General features: G+C 41.8%; 1 protein-coding gene across 1 annotated transcript in view; it reads right to left on the bottom strand.

Moving 5' to 3' along the window:
• The window catches only part of LOC124795618 (Down syndrome cell adhesion molecule-like protein Dscam2), a 594,927-nt gene that overhangs the window by 7,868 nt on the left and 567,191 nt on the right, over window positions 1-19,868 (bottom strand). The window contains exons 24-27 of the mRNA XM_047259690.1: window positions 17,983-18,102; window positions 17,621-17,760; window positions 16,828-16,854; window positions 16,006-16,162 (exon numbers count right to left, since the gene is read on the bottom strand). Of these exons, the coding sequence (XP_047115646.1) occupies window positions 16,006-16,162; window positions 16,828-16,854; window positions 17,621-17,760; window positions 17,983-18,102 (444 nt within the window). The remainder of the gene's footprint in view (window positions 1-16,005; window positions 16,163-16,827; window positions 16,855-17,620; window positions 17,761-17,982; window positions 18,103-19,868) is intronic.

The raw sequence follows: 19,868 nt of genomic DNA, 5'->3' as shown, positions 1-19,868 counted from the left end.
AACATATTAAAATATTTGCATATCTTTGTGAATCACCCTTATAAGGTATGCCATGTGGTGCATATGGCCTTAGTTTTTCCATACGATGGATGGTAATGCCTGATCAGAAAGGGATTGACCTGGTGAAGAGTACTGCCAGTATAAAGACACCACAGACCTGAAGTGACCAGCTAGCTACCTGGATTTAAACCTAACTGAACAAACTTGGGATTCTCTAGACAGGTGGGTTGCAGTCCTAGCCTTGCCACCATTGGCCATTCTTACCTCCAGAGGCTGCCTGCCCAGAAGTACGAGGCATTATTGTAAGTCACAGAGGATGGTTTAATCAGATGCACAGGGGCCATTGTGCATCATGTGAGTGCATCACAGTCAGCAATGATGCTTGTCCTTCCAATGGCACACTGTCGTTGAAAAGTACTATACACCATAAGTACTGCCATGATGTATGGGCAGTCTCCAGTCTACATTGCATCTGTAACTTTGCCATGTCTCACAATGCTGCTGGACACCTTTCAGTGCACAGATTATTGCCATGTCTCAAGTTGTTTCCAGGATTTTGCAGATACTTTAATGTACAAATAAATGAAAGGAGCGTATGGTATTGTTGGCCAGAACGCCCCATCTGGGGAAGTTCGGCTGCCAAGTGCAAGTCTTATTCCATTCGATGCCACATTGGGTGACTTGAGGATGAAATGATGATAAGGACAAAACAACATCCAGTCCCCGAGTGGAGAAAATCTCCAACCCGGCGGGGAATCAAACCCAGGCCCACTTGCCTGGGAAGTGAGCACATTACCACCCAGCTGAGCAGGCGGACACTTTAATGTACAGATATAAATGTATTTAATGAGAATCATTTTTGAAAACAAGAGATAAACTCTATGAATTAGAAAATGGATAGTCATTACAAATTGATTTTCCAGGGCAAGAGAAGTCTCTCAGTGAGCAAATTCATGATCTACATCTACATGATTAAGTGCCTGGCAGACTGTTCACTGAACCATCTTCAACACATTTTTCTACCGTTCCACTCTTGAACAATACATAGGAAAAAGAACACTTAACTCTTGCCAAGCAAGCTCCAATTTCTCTTATTTTATTACAATGATCATTGAAATTTCATGGGAAGATCTGCCAAAGTGAAAAATGCCTTTGTTTTAATGATTGCCACCCTAAATTGCATGTTATATCCATGTCACTCTCTCCCCTATTTCATGATAATACAAAATGTGCTGCCCTTCTTTGAACTTTTTCAATGTCCTCTTTCAATCCTATCTAATCCACACTACACAGCAATACTCCAGAAGAGGATAGACAAGCCTCTTTGTAGAACTGTGCATTTTCTAAGTGTTCTGCCAATAAATTGCAGTCTTTGGTTCATTTTCCCAACAACATTATCTTTGTGATCAATCCAATTTAAGTTATTTGAAATTGTAATCCCTAAGAATTTAGCTGAATTAACAGCCTTTAGATTTGTGTGATTTGTTATGTAACTGAAATTTAGCAGATTCCTTTTAGTATTCATATGGATGACTTCACACTTTTCATTATTTGGAGTCAACTACCAGTTTTCCCACCATACAGATATCTTGTCTAACTCATTTTGGAATTGGTTTTGATCATCTGATGACTTTACAAGACAGTAAATCACAGCATCATCTGCAAGTAACAACAGGTATTACTTCTATTTTACTCAATGTTTTCTGTTAGTTACTAGGAACTGTTAACTTTCTGACAGGAAATCGTGAATCCAGTCACACAACTGAGATGATACTCCTCAGGCATGGAATATGAGTAGAAGTCCCTTGTGAGGAATGATGTCAAAATCTAAAAATATGGAATCAGTTTGACATCCCCTGTAGCTAGCACTCATTACATTGTGAGAATAAAGAGCTAGTTTTGTTTCACAAGAACGATATTTCCTGAATTCGGGTTGGCTATTTGTCAACAAATCATTTTCTCAATGTAATTCATGAAGTTCGGACACAGATTCCGAGACCCTACAGCAAATTTACATAGGCCTAAGTGATATTGGTCTGTAATTCAGAGGATTACTCGTATTTGCTTTCTTGAGTATTGGTGTAACCTATGCTACTTTCTAGTCTTTCGGTGCAGATATTTCAACAAGTGAGTGGTTGTATAGGACCACTAAGTAAGGAACTAATGCATCAGCATGCTGTGAAATTACTGAACATTAAAACAAAGAAGTTGTTTCATAAATATTTTGTCTGTGGAGTGCTCTCTGCTAAAGTGTCACGTGAACAACAAGAAAAGAGGAAAAGCACAGGAAAAATAAATAGCAATGAAAATGTGGACATGGAGAAGATTCGCAATTAGGAGCTGGATCAAGATATTTATAGGACATTTATGAATATTCATTGCTTCTTTATTTTATTTTCTGCTTCTGTTTTCAGCTTGGTGGCAATTTACATAACCAAATACAGACCTCTTCTGGATGACCATAGTGTTCTCCAGTACAAATACTGCTACCACTGCCTGTGGTTCAGAAACTCACACTCACCCCTTCAAACCTCCTTTTTGCATATGCTGCATCTATGATAATGCAATATATCTAAGCCATAAATTCTCACAGAAAAATTTCAGTTTTGGTCACAAGATATAGTAGCTACTCCACACATATTTGAAGAGTAAAAAATTTTAAATATCAGTTTGTGATATACTGGAAAAAGACACATGAGAAACTACATCTGGCAACCACAAAAAATAATGTAGTGCAACTACTGATTGCAAAAGAATATAACAATCAGGGAAGCTGATACAGATAATAAATAACAGCAGAAGTGAACACATCAATTAATCTTCTAGTTGACTTGTCCACAGGCACATAAATAAAGGTGGAGTACATTGCTAGCTTTCTCCTTCAGAGCTAACAGAATACACACACACACACACACACACACACACACACACACACACACACACACACACACACACACACAACTACATTGCCCCCACCCAGTAAACTGCACCACCACTGCAGCTCAACTGGGGTGTGGGGACAGTGTCAGGCGGTATGTATTAGGGGACAAAGGAAATGGAGAGCACGAGAGAGGGATGGGGAAGAGTGGCTGAAAGCTACACGGAAAAGGCAGCAGGTGTACGAGATATAGGAATGTGGCATCGGAGGTTCATTCTGGCTGTAGGCAAGGGGAGTTGCACACTGTGGAGAGAAATGTGTTAGAGCAAGATGAATGAATTTAGGGTTATGGGCTGGGAGAGGTTCTGGGTATGTGACAAGTGCAGACTGAGAATAGGACTATGGGATAAAATAATATGTTATGAAGACAATTTGTGTATACCTAATTCCTAGAATCGGGTGTTGGAAGCAAGGATCCTGACAGCATGGGTTGTGAAGCAGGAACTGAAAGCAAGCATGTAGTGCTCAGCTGGTTCTTCTGCCACTTGGTATCAACACAATCTTGACCACAGGTAGACAGTGGCCCTTCGTTCAGATGGGCAGATGGTTGGTGGCCATTCCCTCACAAAACACAGCAGGGCTGGTATATGATATGACACCTGTCCCAGGTAGACCTGCCATTAATAGGATAGGATATGTCCATGATACGACTGACTAAGGATGTGCTGGATGGGAACATCAGACAGATCTTGAGTATGGGTTTTCCATAGTGGTATGACTTATGTGACACGGGGTTAAGGGTGGGTGGGGTGTAAAGATGAGCTGGGATATTTTAAAGATTGGGGGGGGGGAGGGGGGGCAATACCCACTTAGGGAGGATGGGAAAGATTACGTTTAGCATGTCCCCCATTCCCAGGCATGATTATAAGTAGTCAAAGCGTAGGCAAACAATACTGTCCTGCCCACCCCTTCCGCAATGGTATTTATCCGATGTCCACCGAACTTACACAATGTACTTGTCCATCCTTACACAACCTCTGCTCCCAATCCCTTACCTCGTTGCTCATACCCCTGTAATCGACCTAGATGCAAGATCAGTCCCATACATCCTCCCACCACCACCTATTCCAATCCAGTTGCTAACAACACCTATCCCATCAAAGGCAGCTGTTAGTCTGTTCTTCACTATTTCTATGTCATGAGGTAAAGACAAAATGAACACAGTTTTCTTCACATATTTCCAAAAGAAAAAATCAAGGGGGTCATGTCTGGCGATCTTGGAGGTAAGGTATGTAGGGGAGTGTCTCAGGGTCCACTGTGCCCTTTCCAGTGTTGAGGCAGTGTGTCATTGAGAAACTGATGCATGTTGTTGAGCCAGTGTGTTGGAGCTCCATCCTGTTGGAAAATGAAGTCATTGGAGTCCTACTGAAGTTGTGGAAAAAGCTGATTCTGTAGCATTTGAAGATAGCTCATTCCAGTCACTGTGTTTTCCTCAGGGAAGAAGGGACCATATACTTTTACACAAGAAATGGCACAAAAAATGTTCACTTTAGGTGAGTCTTTTTTATGCTCAATAAAGTTGCTTCATCACTGAAAAATAACAGTCTTCCATTTCCTCTAACAGAACATTGCTGAAGTCAACCAATTTCCTTTTCTCACTGACCTAAAGAGCTTGCACTAATTACAGTCTGTATTTTTTATAGACTATAAGACATCTTAATAATTGCCAGACAACCATATGAGGCATTGCTGCTTGCACGATGAGTAGACTTTCGTGAACTCAGCTCGAAAATTTGCTGAATTCTTTTAACCACGTCATCAGAAGTGGGAGGTCGACCTGGACTCTTACCTGTGTGCAAGCATTCTATCTCTTCAAATTGGTGAAACTAATGACAAATGTTTTCTGGAGCAGATGGATCAATGCCAAAACACCAAAGAAAAGCACACTGGACAAAAATCACTGACTTTGTAAACTGCAGCACACAAAACTCCTTCTGTTGAGTTGGTGCCATCTTACTTCTAGCTGTCTGAAAACTGAGAAGCAGCACTGACTGACATCTAATGGCGATTTTGTGGAACTTTAGGTCATGCTCATTCACACAATACACATTTCCTTGCCAGCATATCCCAAGTTCCATAATTATTACCATCCAAAATCAGGTCATTTTTTTTTTGAAACACCCTGAATCTCTAACAGTAGCAAGATATGAGGGACACAATAAAGAAATGCTTTTTGTCCCTATAGCAACATAATCAACAACATTACAAAATTACGAGACAGTTTATCTAAACTCCAATGGAGAAACGACCAATAAAAGACATAACACATCTTTGGAAAGCATTTCCCAGCATTTTTTCAACAGATGAACAAATGAGTGGGAAATGATAAATTGCTGGCTAGTATGTTATTTCAGGGGGCAAAATATTTGATAGTGCCAATAGACACATATTAACACTCAAGACACTTCCTAGCTTTAATAACTATTAGATCCTTCCTCAGGAGAAAGAGATGGATAGTTTGGGTAAAGTTAAAAACAGAGGTCATCTGATTCAAATGTCAGGATGATGGTGACCCACCAGTTGTAAGGGTGAAGGGATATCAAGGTTACTAATTGTTATTCTTCTAGTGGCACCAGCCAAAATTGCTCACCTAACATCATTCACTAATTCCAGGGAGCTTATAATCATGAGATCATACCAAAATCTGACATGAAAGCAAGCCCAAGGTGAGCCTGAGTCAGCCGTATTGTGGTTTGCTGAGTGCGAAACAAGAGTGCTATTGGTATGGTTAAGATGTTTATATTATGGGCAGTATTGCCATAGGCAGAACTCCCATACGGTGCGGACTGGATTTTGCTTTGTAATACAGGCTTGAGATAGCTTGCAATGTTTACAAGCAGCAACCTACATGTATCTCTTGTAGTGAATAAACCAGGACAAGTACCCGTTGGTTGTTAGTATAGATCAACTTTTACAAAAGTGGCAATACAGGTGCGAGCCACGACACATGCATGCGGACATTCAACATTTTTGTAATTTGGTGAGAGTGCAGGTTGAACACTTACAAGAATTACTAAAGCATACCACACAGGATTATCAGCAGCTAATGATAGCTATACTGCAGGTGGTCCAAGCATTAACAAATGTAGCAGGACCATCTCTAACCTCCCCAATGTCTATGGTTTTTCCACCATTTAATGAACATTATGAATAATGGGATGATTACTGTCGACAATTGCATTTTTTTTCTGGCTTGTCCAATTTCCAATTTGAAAAGACAATAGTCTATGTTATTGCCCGACACTTTCAAACTGTATCACCTCATGTAGACATTGGAGCCATTAACAAATCTGGTGGAACTTGATTTGTTTATGTCTTTTACAACATGAACATTATATCAAGAAACAAAGATGTAGTGACTTACCAAATGAAAGTGCTGGCAGGTCGACAGACACACAAACAAACACAAACATACACACAAAATTCAAGCTTTCGCAACAAACTGTTGCCTCATCAGGAAGGTGGGAAGGAGAGGGAAAGACGAAAGGATGTGGGTTTTAAGGGAGAGGGTAAGGAGTCATTCCAATCCCGGGAGCGGAAAGACTTACCTTAGGGGGGAAAAAGGATGGGTATACACTCGCACACACACACATATCCATCCACACATATACAGACACAAGCAGACATATTTAAAGACAAAGAGTTTGGGCAGAGATGTCAGTCGAGGCAGAGGCAAAGATGTTGTTGAATGACAGGTGAGGTATGAGTGGCGGCAACTTGAAATTAGCGGAGATTGAGGCCTGGTGGATAACGGGAAGAGAGGATGTATTGAAGAGCAAGTTCCCATCTCTGGAGTTCGGATAGGTTGGTGTTAGTGGGAAGTATCCAGATAACCCGGACGGTGTAACACTGTGCCAAGATGTGCTGGCCGTGCACCAAGGCATGTTTAGCCACAGGGTGATCCTCATTACCAACAAACACTGTCTGCCTGTGTCCATTCATGCGAATGGACAGTTTGTTGCTGGTCATTCCCACATAGAATGCGTCACAGTGTAGGCAGGTCAGTTGGTAGATCACGTGGGTGCTTTCACACGTGGCTCTGCCTTTGATCGTGTACACCTTCCGGGTTACAGGACTGGAGTAGGTGGTGGTGGGAGGGTGCATGGGACAGGTTTTACACCGGGGGGGTAGGAGCCAGGGGGTAGGGAAGGTGGTTTGGGGATTTCATAGGGATGAACTAAGAGGTTACGAAGGTTAGGTGGACGGCGGAAAGACACTCTTGGTGGAGTGGGGAGGATTTCATGAAGGATGGATCTCATTTCAGGGCAGGATTTGAGGAAGTCGTATCCCTGCTGGAGAGCCACATTCAGAATTTGATCCAGTCCCGGAAAGTATCCTGTCACAAGTGGGGCACTTTTGTGGTTCTTCTGTGGGAGGTTCTGGGTTTGAGAGGATGAGGAAGTGGCTCTGATTATTTGCTTCTGTACCAGGTCGGGAGGGTAGTTGCGGGATGCGAAAGCTGTTGTCAGTTTGTTGGTGTAATGCTTCCGGGAATCCGGACTGGAGCAGATTCGTTTGCCACGAAGACCTAGGCTGTAGGGAAGGGACCGTTTGATGTGGAATGGGTGGCAGCTGTCGTAATGGAGGTACTGTTGCTTGTTGGTGGGTTTGATGTGGACGGATGTGTGAAACTGGCCATTGGACAGGTGGAGGTCAACATCAAGGAAAGTGGCATGGGATTTGGAGTAGGACCAGGTGAATCTGATGGAACCAAAGGAGTTGAGGTTGAAGAGGAAATTCTGGAGTTCTTCTTCACTGTGAGTCCAGATCATGAAGATGTCATCAATAAATCTGTACCAAACTTTGGGTTGGCAGGCCTGGGTAAGCAAGAAGGCTTCCTCTAAGCGACCCATGAATAGGTTGGCACACGAAGGGGCCATCCTGGTACCCATGGCTGTTCCCTTTAATTGTTGGTATGTCTGGCCTTCAAAAGTGAAGAAGTTGTGGGTCAGGATGAAGCTGGCTAAGGTAATGAGGAAAGAGGTTTTAGGTAGGGTGGCAGGTGATCGGCGTGAAAGGAAGTGCTCCATCGCAGCGAGGCCCTGGACGTGCGGGATATTTGTGTATAAGGAAGTGGCATCAATGGTTCCAAGGATGGTTTCTGGGGGTAACGGATTGGGTAAGGATTCCAGGCGTTCGAGAAAGTGGTTGGTGTCTTTGATGAAGGATGGGAGACTGCACGTAATGGGTTGAAGGTGTTGATCTACGTAGGCAGAGATACGTTCTGTGGGGGCTTGGTAACCAGCTACAATGGGGCGGCCGGGATGATTGGGTTTGTGAATTTTAGGAAGAAGGTAGAAGGTAGGGGTGCGGGGTGTCGGTGGGGTCAGGAGGTGGATGGAGTCAGGTGAAAGGTTTTGTAGGGGGCCTAAGGTTCTGAGGATTCCTTGAAGCTCTGCCTGGACATCAGAAATGGGATTACCTTGGCAAACTTTGTATGTGGTGTTGTCTGAAAGCTGACGCAGTCCCTCAGCCACATACTCCCGACGATCAAGTACCACGGTCGTGGAACCCTTGTCCGCCAGAAGAATGACGATGGACCGGTCAGCCTTCAGATCACGGATAGCCTGGGCTTCAGCAGTGGTGATGTTGGGAGTAGGATTAAGGTTTTTTAAGAATGATTGAGAGGCAAGGCTGGAAGTCAGAAATTCCTGGAAGGTTTGGAGAGGGTGATTTTGAGGAAGAGGAGGTGGGTCCCGCTGTGACGGAGGACGGAACTGTTCCAGGCAGGGTTCAATTTGGATAGTGTCTCGGAGAGTTGGATCATTAGGGGTAGGATTAGGATCATTTTTCTTCGTGGCAAAGTGATATTTCCAGCAGAGAGTACGAGTGTAGGACAGTAAATCTTTGACGAGGGCTGTTTGGTTGAATCTGGGAGTGGGGATGAAGGTGAGGCCTTTGGATAGGACAGAGGTTTCGGATTGGGAGAGAGGTTTGGAGGAAAGGTTAACTACTGAATTAGGGTGTTGTGGTGCCAGATTGTGTTGATTGGAATTTTGAGGTTTTGGAGGGAGTGGAGCTGGAAGTGGGAGACTGAGTAGATGGGGGAGACTGGGTTTGTGTGCAATGAGAGGTGGTTGAGGTTTGGTGGAAAAATTTTGAAGGGTGAGTGAGTTGCCTTTCCGGAGGTGGGAAACCAGGAGATTGGATAGTTTTTTGAGGTGAAGGGTGGCATGTTGTTCTAATTTGCGGTTGGCCTGTAGGAGGATGCTCTGAATGGCCGGTGTGGATGTGGGAGAGGAAAGATTGAGGACTTTTATTAAGGATAGGAGTTGACGGGTGTGTTCATTGGCTGAGTTGATGTGTAGGTGAAGGATTAGGTGGGTGAGGGCAATGGATTGTTCAGTTTGGAACTGGTATAGGGACTGATGGAAAGAAGGGTTGCAGCCAGAGATGGGAACTTTAAGTGTGAGGCCTTTGGGGGTTATGCCAAATGTCAGACAAGCCTGAGAAAATAAAATATGCGAGCGTAATCTGGCTAGGGTGAAGGCATGTTTGCGGAGGGAATGTAAATAAAACTTAATGAGGTCGTTGTGGGGGTGTTGTGAGGGTGACATGATATTAGAAGGTGGAAAGTGTAACATGAGGTTGAAATGGAAATGAAAGATAAAAATATATGGGGAGAGATAAGGGTGAACTAGAAAGTAACTGGAGATCTGGTATGAAAAAAGGCGAAAAAGTGATGGTTAAGTTGATCCTGTGGTGAACTTGGGTTGGTAGACAACGATGTGCATGAAGGTTAGGTGGTTGTGTTGCCGCTAAAACACGTAAAAGGACGGAGAAATTCGAGAAAATTTAAAAAAAAACGTGTAAATGTATTAAAAGGAGTGGTGTTGTGGTGAAAGATTACGAAAATGGGGTTAACAATAGTCTGACGAAGAAATAATGACGTTAAAACCTGTGGGGAGCGGCTAAAAATGATCAGTGATGTGCGAAAAACGGAAGTGGAAATAAAGTGAAAGTAATTAGAACTAGCCGAAATGGTTGTTAAATCCGTGAAAGCAGCTGTTATTGAACTAGAAACGGTTAGCAGCGGTAGTGTTGAAAGCGGAAAATAAAAATTTAAATTTTTTTGGTTATGGTTTGTAAGTGGGTTACGTATTATTGGGTATATCTAGGCGGGATAAAATTGTATTATGGTAAAAAGGGGAAGGTGAATACAAAGTGAGACTACTGGTAAAAACAGAAAGAGAAAATAAGACGACAGGAAAGATTTCGAAATGCAACAGCGACAATAATAAACGTAATTGTTGGGTTCAAATTAATGATATGGTTATAATAGAGGGAAACATTCCACGTAGGAAAAATATATCAAAAAACAAAGAAATGAAAGTGCTGGCAGGTCGACAGACACACAAACAAGGTAAGTCTTTCCGCTCCCGGGATTGGAATGACTCCTTACCCTCTCCCTTAAAACCCACATACTTTCGTCTTTCCCTCTCCTTCCCTCTTTCCTGATGAGGCAACAGTTTGTTGCGAAAGCTTGATGTTTGTGTTTGTTTGTGTGTCTGTCGACCTGCCAGCACTTTCATTTGGTAAGTCACTACATCTTTGTTTTTTGATATATTTTTCCTACGTGGAATGCTTCCCTCTATTATAACAACATGAACATTTTTTGACAAAAAACATTTCAGGCAGGTCAGAATACTGGCAGCAAAAAAGGACCCCAATCAATCTTATGTGGACTGGGATGCTGACCTACCTGGATTAAGTATCAATTGCAATTTCAGATGTTCATGCAGATAGAACTAAGTGGATTCTTTAATCAGGAACATTACAGTGCAGATTAAGCCCACCTCAGAAATGAGAAACCATGTATTGAGGAAATCAGATCCTTCTCTGATGGAAGCAATACAAATAGCCAAGCCCAAAGTTTGTTTAGGATGGAAGAAGACATTGTGGCATTCAGCTCTCTGGGACAAGTTGTGCAGAACATTACACCACCTCTGGAGTAGGCTTCATCGGCTCCACGGTTCAGAAGACCCCGGAAAAACTATACAAGTGGCAACAGAGTGCATCAATCAGGCCCTTGCAACAGGTATGCTTTAACAGTTGTGCTGCAGATATGCCCCAACCTGCTGAAGTAAACCAAGTGAGCGATCACTCTATGGAAGTGCACGCTTCTCAGAGCAGAGCACAGCAAATGTATTTAGATGTGTTCTTTGGCGAACACCCTGTGAGGTTCCTGTTGTTCACTGGAGTGTATGTGTCTTACTAACCCAATCTACCCAAGTTAGAGTCACCACTTTTTCAGGCAGCTGAGACAAACCTTTGGGCCTATGGTTGTCATCTACATCTTCATACTTACTCCACAAGCCACCATATGGTGCACAGTAGAGGATACCTTGTATCACTACTAGTTGTTTCCTGTACTGCGCCACTCATAACTAAAGCAAGGGAAAAACAAATGTCTATATGCCTCGGTATGAGCCCTAGTCTCTCATATATCTTCATCATCCTCATGTCAAATGTATGATGGCAACAGTAGAATCGTTCTGCAATCAGCTTTGTGAGGATCATGGGGATGGCCAGAGGATTGTGGATTCTTATTAAAGTCCCTCAATAGTGTTTCATGAAAATAACATTGCCTTCCCTCCAGGGATTGCTATTTAATTTCATGGAGCATTTCCATAATACCAGTACAGTGGTCGAACCTACCTGTAAGAGATCTAGCAGCACATCTCTGAATTGCCTCAATGTCTTCTTTTAATCTGACCTGGTGTGGATCCCAAACACTTGGGCACTACTCAAGAACAGGTTACAACAGTGCTCTCCTTTACAGACATGTTAAACTTCCCTAGAATTCTCCCAATAAACTGAAGTCAATTGATGTGACTGTGTCAAGCAGCCACTAATAATGCTGTATTCAAACATATGGAAGTGTTTTTCCTACTCATCTGCATTAAATTACATTTTTCTACATTTAGGGCAAGCTGCTATTCATTACACCAACTATAAATTTTGTCTAAATGATCTTGTATCCTTCTACAGTAATGCAGCAATGACACCTTCCCAGATACCACAGCATCATCAGCAAACAGTTGAAGACTGCTCACCTTGTTCATTAGAAAAGTTTCCAGTTTTGCTTGCTTAGAGTCAAGTCATTTTTCCAGAAAATTTCTGGTGGTAGCTGACCCCAGTGTGAACAATGTTTTCGGGATAGGCTTATTCCACACTTTTGGGTTTATGGTTCATCAAATAGTGCACACCATGCAATCCAAAGGGCCTTGCACTGCCTTAAGAACTCTCTGTGACAGATATACTCAACATTTTGTCACCTACATTAAAGATACAAATGACTTTGAAACTCATGACACTATTAAAACGATGGCTGCCCGTCTTTCCTCGAAGCTTGCATGGTATCCTCAGTTCTAAATGACACCCTCAAAATAGAGCTGAACAGATTCAGTTATGAAGATCTGTTAATATTGGTTCCTCCTAGTCAATGGGCCACTCTCTTGGTCACAGTATAGAAAGTCAATGGTACCTTGAGACTTTGGAACGGTTTAAAAGTAATGATAAAGGCACAAGCTGAAACAGAAACTTATCCTCTAATGACCCTGGATGAACTCTTTGCAAAATTAGGTCATGGCACACTATTCAGTAAAAATTATCTTGCAGAGGCATATTTTCAAATCTGCTTGGATGTAGCATCACCAGCTCACTTAGTGGTAATTTGCCACACAGCTTTTAGAATCTGTTCAGCCATTGGCATATTTCAGCATTTTATGGATCAGTTACTGCAAGATATTCCCACCTGTGCCACATACTTTGATGCTATCTTGGTCACAGCTGCAACTCCAGGGGATCACCCCAACAACCTAGAACTTTTTTTCAGAGAATGGCAGCAAAAGGACTTGAATGTAACCAGTTTCATGACTTCCTTGATGCATATCTCAGCAAATGGACTGGAACTAATAAGGGATTATGTTGTGGCAACTGATAAATTGCCCCCCCCCCCCCCCCTCCCAATGAATATAAAATACGTAGAAGTTCATCTTGGGTAAGATCAACTATTATGGCCAATACATAGCAAACCTAGAAGAATTCCCTTGCCCATTGAAATAAGTGCACATTTTGAATGGTCACCTTGCTGTCAACATGCTTCCTAGACTTTAAAAGATTGCCTTAAGTAGGCACTGGTCTGCCTCTGGTAGTAGCAACTGCTCATATTATCAGGACAGCCCTATCCCATAAATACACTGACACCACAGATTACCCTATTGTATAAGGTTAGAAGATCTTCTCAAATAGAGCAGGAAGCCCTTGCTTCTGTTTACACAGGTCAGAAATTTAAGTTATTCCTTTATTGACAGAAATTTCATCATCACTGATTGACACCCATTGCTCACCATTTGGCTTGCCAGACCAGACCACCCATCACTTATGGTGCTGGATGTTTCACTGCTATAATTTTCATTTTTCTATCCACTATCATGCAGAGATGTTAAATACAAATGCTGACGCACAGTCTTGATTCCCGATCCAGCATTTGATCAACATGAACTGGTGTGTATCCATTTAGACTCAGATCTGGATTCAGCTGTTTCAGCCTTTCTCTAAACGCTATGTCAATGAAAATAACCAATTTTTGAAGACATAATGTAATTGGACAGATAAAATAATCTACTAACCTAGCATCAGCAGGAGAACACACACATAAAAGATATTATGTGTGCAAGCTTTTGAGTCAGTGACTCCTTTTTCTGGCAGAAGGGTTGAAGAGAAAGGAAGACAGGTGAAGGAAAAGGACTGATGAGGCTTAAGAAAAGGGGTAGAGTTTGGAAAAGTGCCCAGAATCCCAGGTCAGCAGAGACTTACCAGATGTGATTGTGTGACATTGCATCCACCACTCACAAGATCCTGATGTTATATTGCCTTGGTCACTTTGTACAACACAGGTGGCTGGAGATGTCTGCCAGCCCCAAATTTAGACTCTAATGGCCATGGCAACATCAACTGCATCTCAACTGAGGGGTTCTGTTTTGGGTCTTGGACAAGAATCACTGCCCTTTCCTTACTCCTCTCTCTCTTTGGCCATAAGTGCTGTGCATCCTGCACAATGCCCACTGAGATGTGTTTCAGATGAGAAGCTTGTCACAACAGAATGTAGCATGGAAAAATATTGATTCTGACACTGAGGACCTGATCTACGAATGTTTCACCTGTCATGCCCATCAAACTGCACCTCTCCATCAGTTCTCTCCCTGGCTCAATACTGCAGAGAAGTGAGAATGTATCCATTTAGGTTCTGCTGTGTCAGTTTTGGTCTCCATGTGATTGACTGTGACTGGTTTGTTTTCTCACTGCCCTTTAGTGTTTCCCATCACTCAGGTCCCTACTGCCACTACTATTGTTGTCTTGAAAAAAAAAAAATCTTTTCTCTTGAAGGCAACCCACAGGCTTTGGTTTTGGGTTAATGGAACACCTTTAACCTCCTACGACTTCAAATGGTTTTGCACACATAACAGAGTTCAACACCTTTGCACTGCACCCTTCACCCAGCCTTCAACAGTGGTGTGGAACACATTATCTGCATCTTTAAAACCCAGCTCCACAAGGAAACGATGTCTAACACCACACCTAATGCCATATGCATTTTTAACAGCTTGAAGGGCCACCCTGATGAGGGCTGCAGTCCAGCAGAGTGTCTTTATGACCACTCTCACCTCACCCTCTTTGATACACCGTGTCCACCAAAAGCACCTGTCATCGCCAAGTGCTCTCCCTTCTGAATGGGCACCCCAGTGTGGGTCAATCAGTTCAGGCACTACCCACTAGGGGAACATTCTCTGCCCACCCAGGTCCTTAATGTATACCATGGCCTCTATCCATGAGCTTCTGCGGCACTATCAAAGCCAAGCTCAACCCTGACATGCTGGTTAGCAGTCATCTGCTCCTCTGCCCCTAGTGGACATTCCTGTCCTGTAGTGACTCATGCATCTTCTATCAAGCGTTGTCCTGCCCAGGCCTTCTGCACTGATGTCCACTGACTTTCATGGTGGCAGCTCATCTAGCCCTCACATCTCCTGCCTCCTGCATCTTCTAGCACATTGGGGGGCAAGGCGAGGGAGGTGGGGGGTGGGGGGGGAGATGGGAGGCAGGGGACATAATTGGGCAACCTAATGCCACTAGGAACCGAATAGGTGGCACAACATTACTGTCGACCACTGTGCCATGACTATCCAGTGGGCACTTTTCATGAGGAGCACCCTCGGATGAGACCACACCAGTGACTTGGAATATGGAGTGTTTCCAAGAAACATCCTGTCTACATCCCTTGTTGTGAATAAACTGGGCGAGCCCCAGTTGGTTTGTGTATAGATCACATTCTAGAAAAATTACTATTATAATCATGAGTTATGAATCTTATGAAAAGGCTTTAGCTGCCAGTGGCTGTGGTCATGTGTGTGTGGGTTGCATTTGTGTGTGTGTGTGTGTGTGTGTGTGTGTGTGTTTGTGTGTGTGTGTGCACATATTTGTCATCTATTTTTGACAAAGGCCCTGTTGGCCAAAAGATTGTTTTGTGACAGTCTTTTTGTTGTGCCTATCTGTGACTCAGTATCTCCACTATATGAGGAGTAGCAGCTATCCTTTTCATAATATTGTTACATTCCATCCTGACTTTTCCATTGTGTAATTATGAATTAATACATTTGTTAACAGAACTTTAACTTTCCATTCCTTTCCATTAGAGCTACTTGTCAGTCTTTTCTGTAACATTCTGTATAGACCTGACTAGATATTAATTCTGTTTTTATTGGATAAAGCTTCCTCATAGCCAAATAAAATAACTGCAAAAACTCTGAGATCGCATCTAATATTGTGTACTAAGTTGTCATTAATCTACATTACAATCACCCCCTCCCCCCCCCCCCCCCCTCTCTCTCTCTCTCTCTCTCTCTCTCTCTCTCTCTCTCTCTGTGTGTGTGTGTGTGTGTGTGTGTGTGTGTGTGTGTGTGAGAGAGAGAGAGAGAGAGAGAGAGAGAGAGAAAGAGAGAGATATCAAATGCAACAAATCTCAAGATAATTTTGGTTTACAACCAATAAAGAATATGCTCACTTACTGTGTTTTATCTTTGCTGCATCAAGCTGATTGGAAGACTCTGTTCGACTAGATGTCAATTGATCAGGGTCTGAATCTGATTCATCAGAATCCACCTCAGTTTTCCTACTTCCTCTTCTCCTTGTTGCAGTTTTTATTACCTGAAATAATACACAGTACTAATTTTATAGTAATAAATAATGTAGGATCTGGAAGATGAAACTGGAAAACATTGTGTTCACAGGTACATAAATTGGAATTTACTTACTGGTGAAAGAGGTGTGTCAAACTTTTAATTAAAAAAGATGAAGGTTATGAGAGAAAGTTTAAGGATATGCCTAAATGTAAGAATGCATCAATCAAATTATGTACTTACAGGTGTAACCCTTGGCCTGGAACAAAGACTTTCTAGGCTGATACCACAGGGGAAGTTAGTGTGTTGTGTGTCTTTACTCTCTCATGAAGGTGGCTGTGATGCATTCATGTGTAAACCTGGATTTTTATATTGTTGATGATGCACATATGATTATTAATAATCCTTTAAAGAGACAGCAATTCAAATGGAAAAAAAAATTCTTGTTCACTTGTTTGAGAAGGGCATTACTAAGGCAAAGAAGAGGATTGAAGAGGAAAATACTAACCTGTTCTGATAATAACATGAGAGTAATGTAGGCGTTGTTCACTAAGGTATTGTCCGCCCCAGTAGCTGAGTGGTCAGCGTGACGGATTGCCGTCCTCTGGGCCCGGGTTCGATTCCCGGCTGGGTCGGAGATTTTCTCCGCTCAGGGACTGGGTGTTGTGTTGTGTTCATCATCATTTCATCCCCATCCGGCGTGCAGGTCGCCCAATGTGGCGCCGAATGTAATAAGACCTGCGATATGGCGGCCGGACCTGCCCCGCGAGGGGCCTCCCGGCCAATGACGCCAAACGCTCATTTCCATTTACTAAGGTATTGATGTGAAATATGCGTGAGCTTATATTTCCGTACAAGGTAAGAGAGAAGCTGTAACTAACTTTAATTCAAGGGCAGAAATTGATATGAGAATTCTATTTTGCAGAGGAAGAACTTACTTCTTTGTCTCACCTAACACGCAGTCTTTATGTTACAGATAAACAGCTCTTGCTCCCTGAAACATTATCTGTGAATGTAATTAGTTAAGTGAGCATGTTTTGCACGCCTAAAAACAGATGCAGTTTATAAGATATTGCAGTTTAAATTACAGTGTCATCATAAAATACCTGTGGCAAATCTTTGTGCTCAGAAGCATTTTGATAAAACATTCTATAGCTAATGACACATCAGCGTTTTTTTTTTCTGTCTTGGAGGACATAAAACGGGGTTAAGGAAAACAGGCTTAAAATTCTGTAATGACTAGAGATCACAGAAACACAACAAAAATTAGTTTCTCCAGCCCTTCAATAGTTTTGCTTCCTCAAAACCCTCCTTATTTTTTACTGAATTATTTACATACACATTTGTCTTTTGCCACCTTTTTTAGAGATGTTCTTTTGATCTTAAACTCTATAATCCTGAGATTATTTTCATTATAAAATTACTATACAATATTTTGAAAAATCTTTGAGAGAGAATTATTTTTTCCCAGAGTTCAAAAATGTATGTAAATAAAAGAACATACTGCATGTGGTGGTGGTGATGCACACCCTTCAGTCATAGCTTGTTCGTGATACATAAAACTGTGCAGAAGAGTGTTGTTTGGGTCTACACCAGGACCTGATAGCTGGAATGTTGCGTATGGTGATATGTCCTCTGACGTTTCTGCAAAAACAAACATACTGGAATCAGAACACATACCTACACCATAAATCCCATGGAGTGTAGGTATCCACATGCTCATATTATTACAATTGTTTTGAGGCTAAACATGACTACCCACTGAAACTGTGCACATCAGTCAAACTACAGTTTTTTTTGAAATTTCACTGCACAGAAGAACATCAAAGAAAATTTTCACTCAGACAGTCCTGAGGCTTTCTTTACCTGGTATTTTATCACCACTAGCTTGCAAAGCTACCTTGTGGATTGTGGCATAATATCTTTCCCTCTGAGCTTCGGCATTCTGCTGATTGTCCAAGGTCTCTTTCAGTGGCCGGTTTTGCTCTAAAACGGTTGCCCCTAAAATATGGCATTTTACAAGCCAATGAGTCACATGAAAAGATAACAAGACAAATTAAGAAATATATGATTCAAAGGCACAAATACTGTAGTTATTTTATCCTCTTTGCTAGCTTTGAAGCCATGTTTTACAATTTAGTATTGTCTTACTAATAAGAGAAGTATTCACTCACTTTTACATCTAGATTTACAAAATATGCAAGCTGCGTCAGAACCTGAGTGTAAAAACTTTTCTGGTGTGTTGCAATAATGAAAATACATAACTCATTAGTAACTTTATCTGATTTAATACAACAAAAGTGAAAGACCTTAAATTCCTTTAAGTAATTTCACAACAGAGTTTCAAAATTAATCAAGGGTATAATACTCTAATGAAAGTGTAATTTCTGACCTACACAGAGAATTGTTAATGAATGCAAAACGAAACAAGGAAGTTGTTTTAAGCATCAGAGATGTTTTTTCTACTGTAACCTTGTTTTTATCTGACCAATTCAGGAAAATTATCCTCTATGTTTTCAGGAAATGTTACAAGGGGCATTCAATAAGTAATGCAACACTTTTTTTTCTAAAAACTGTCTGGTTTTATTCTGGATTTCAGTATGCCATATTATTCCCCACTCTATTTTTCAACATAATCTCCATTCAATTACGATGGCCTTATGCCACATTAATGGGAGTGCCTGTATACCTGCATTGTACCACTCTAGTAGTCAATGTTGGAGCCAAATTCATGCTGCATCAATAACCTCTGCATCATCCACATACCGTTTCCCTAGGGGCCGAAGTGGGAATATTCCACATGTCCCACAATAAATTGCACATCTTTTCATCTGAATTTGGCTGAGAAAAATAAAGTTGAATTATTTATTGAATGTCCATCCTATAAGCAGCAGAGTGTAAGCTGATACTGAAAACTAATGCATAAGATTGAGTCATGTTGCGCATCACGGTATTTTTCTTATTTCCTTACTCACAAACATTTCTTGGGTCTCTAAAAATACTTTAACTTCATCCAGACAACAGGGACATGTGTCAATAATCAGGCAACAGGTTTCCACCTGACTGGGATTCTGTAACATGAAAGGTGAACACAGTTCTTTTCCAGCTTTTTATGAGTTGCCACTAAGATGATATGTGATTAATCAAAATTTTCTATTTGGAAACATCCAGTGAAGTTATTAAAACTGTGGATGGTCACGCAAATTATTTAACAACCAAGGTACTGGACAATTTAGGAGTAAAGGAAACCAGTCACCAAAAAGCAGAAGCGTTTAGTCTTTGACACACACACACACACACACACACACACACACACACACACACAAAGAGAGTAAACTTGCTAGCTTTTGGAGTAAATGCTTTCTCCACACACACACACACACACACGCGCGCATACATGTTGCCAGCTGGATGCACATCATTTTGTGTCCAGCTGGCACCATGTAGGGACATTGGTGTGTGTGTGTGTGTGTGTGTGTGTGTGTGTGTGTGTGGTGTTGTATTACAGTTTCAGAAAGGATTTACTCCAAAAGCTAGCAAGTTTACTCTCTTTTATGCCTGTACCTGTCAACGTTTCACCATTTCTGCTTCTTAGTGAGTGATCTCCTTTACTCCTAAAGCACTTAGATGCTATCAGAACTTTTCCACCTTAAGAGTAATGGATGACATCCACATGTGCCTCAGAGACAACAGATTTATGCTTCATTAAACCAAACCACTACCCATACTGTTTGTGGCACAAAACTTCTATA

The sequence above is a fragment of the Schistocerca piceifrons genome, chromosome 4 (assembly GCF_021461385.2).
Source record: "Schistocerca piceifrons isolate TAMUIC-IGC-003096 chromosome 4, iqSchPice1.1, whole genome shotgun sequence".
NCBI classification, from domain to species: domain Eukaryota; kingdom Metazoa; phylum Arthropoda; class Insecta; order Orthoptera; family Acrididae; genus Schistocerca; species Schistocerca piceifrons.
This window is presented reverse-complemented; position numbering and strand designations above follow the sequence as displayed.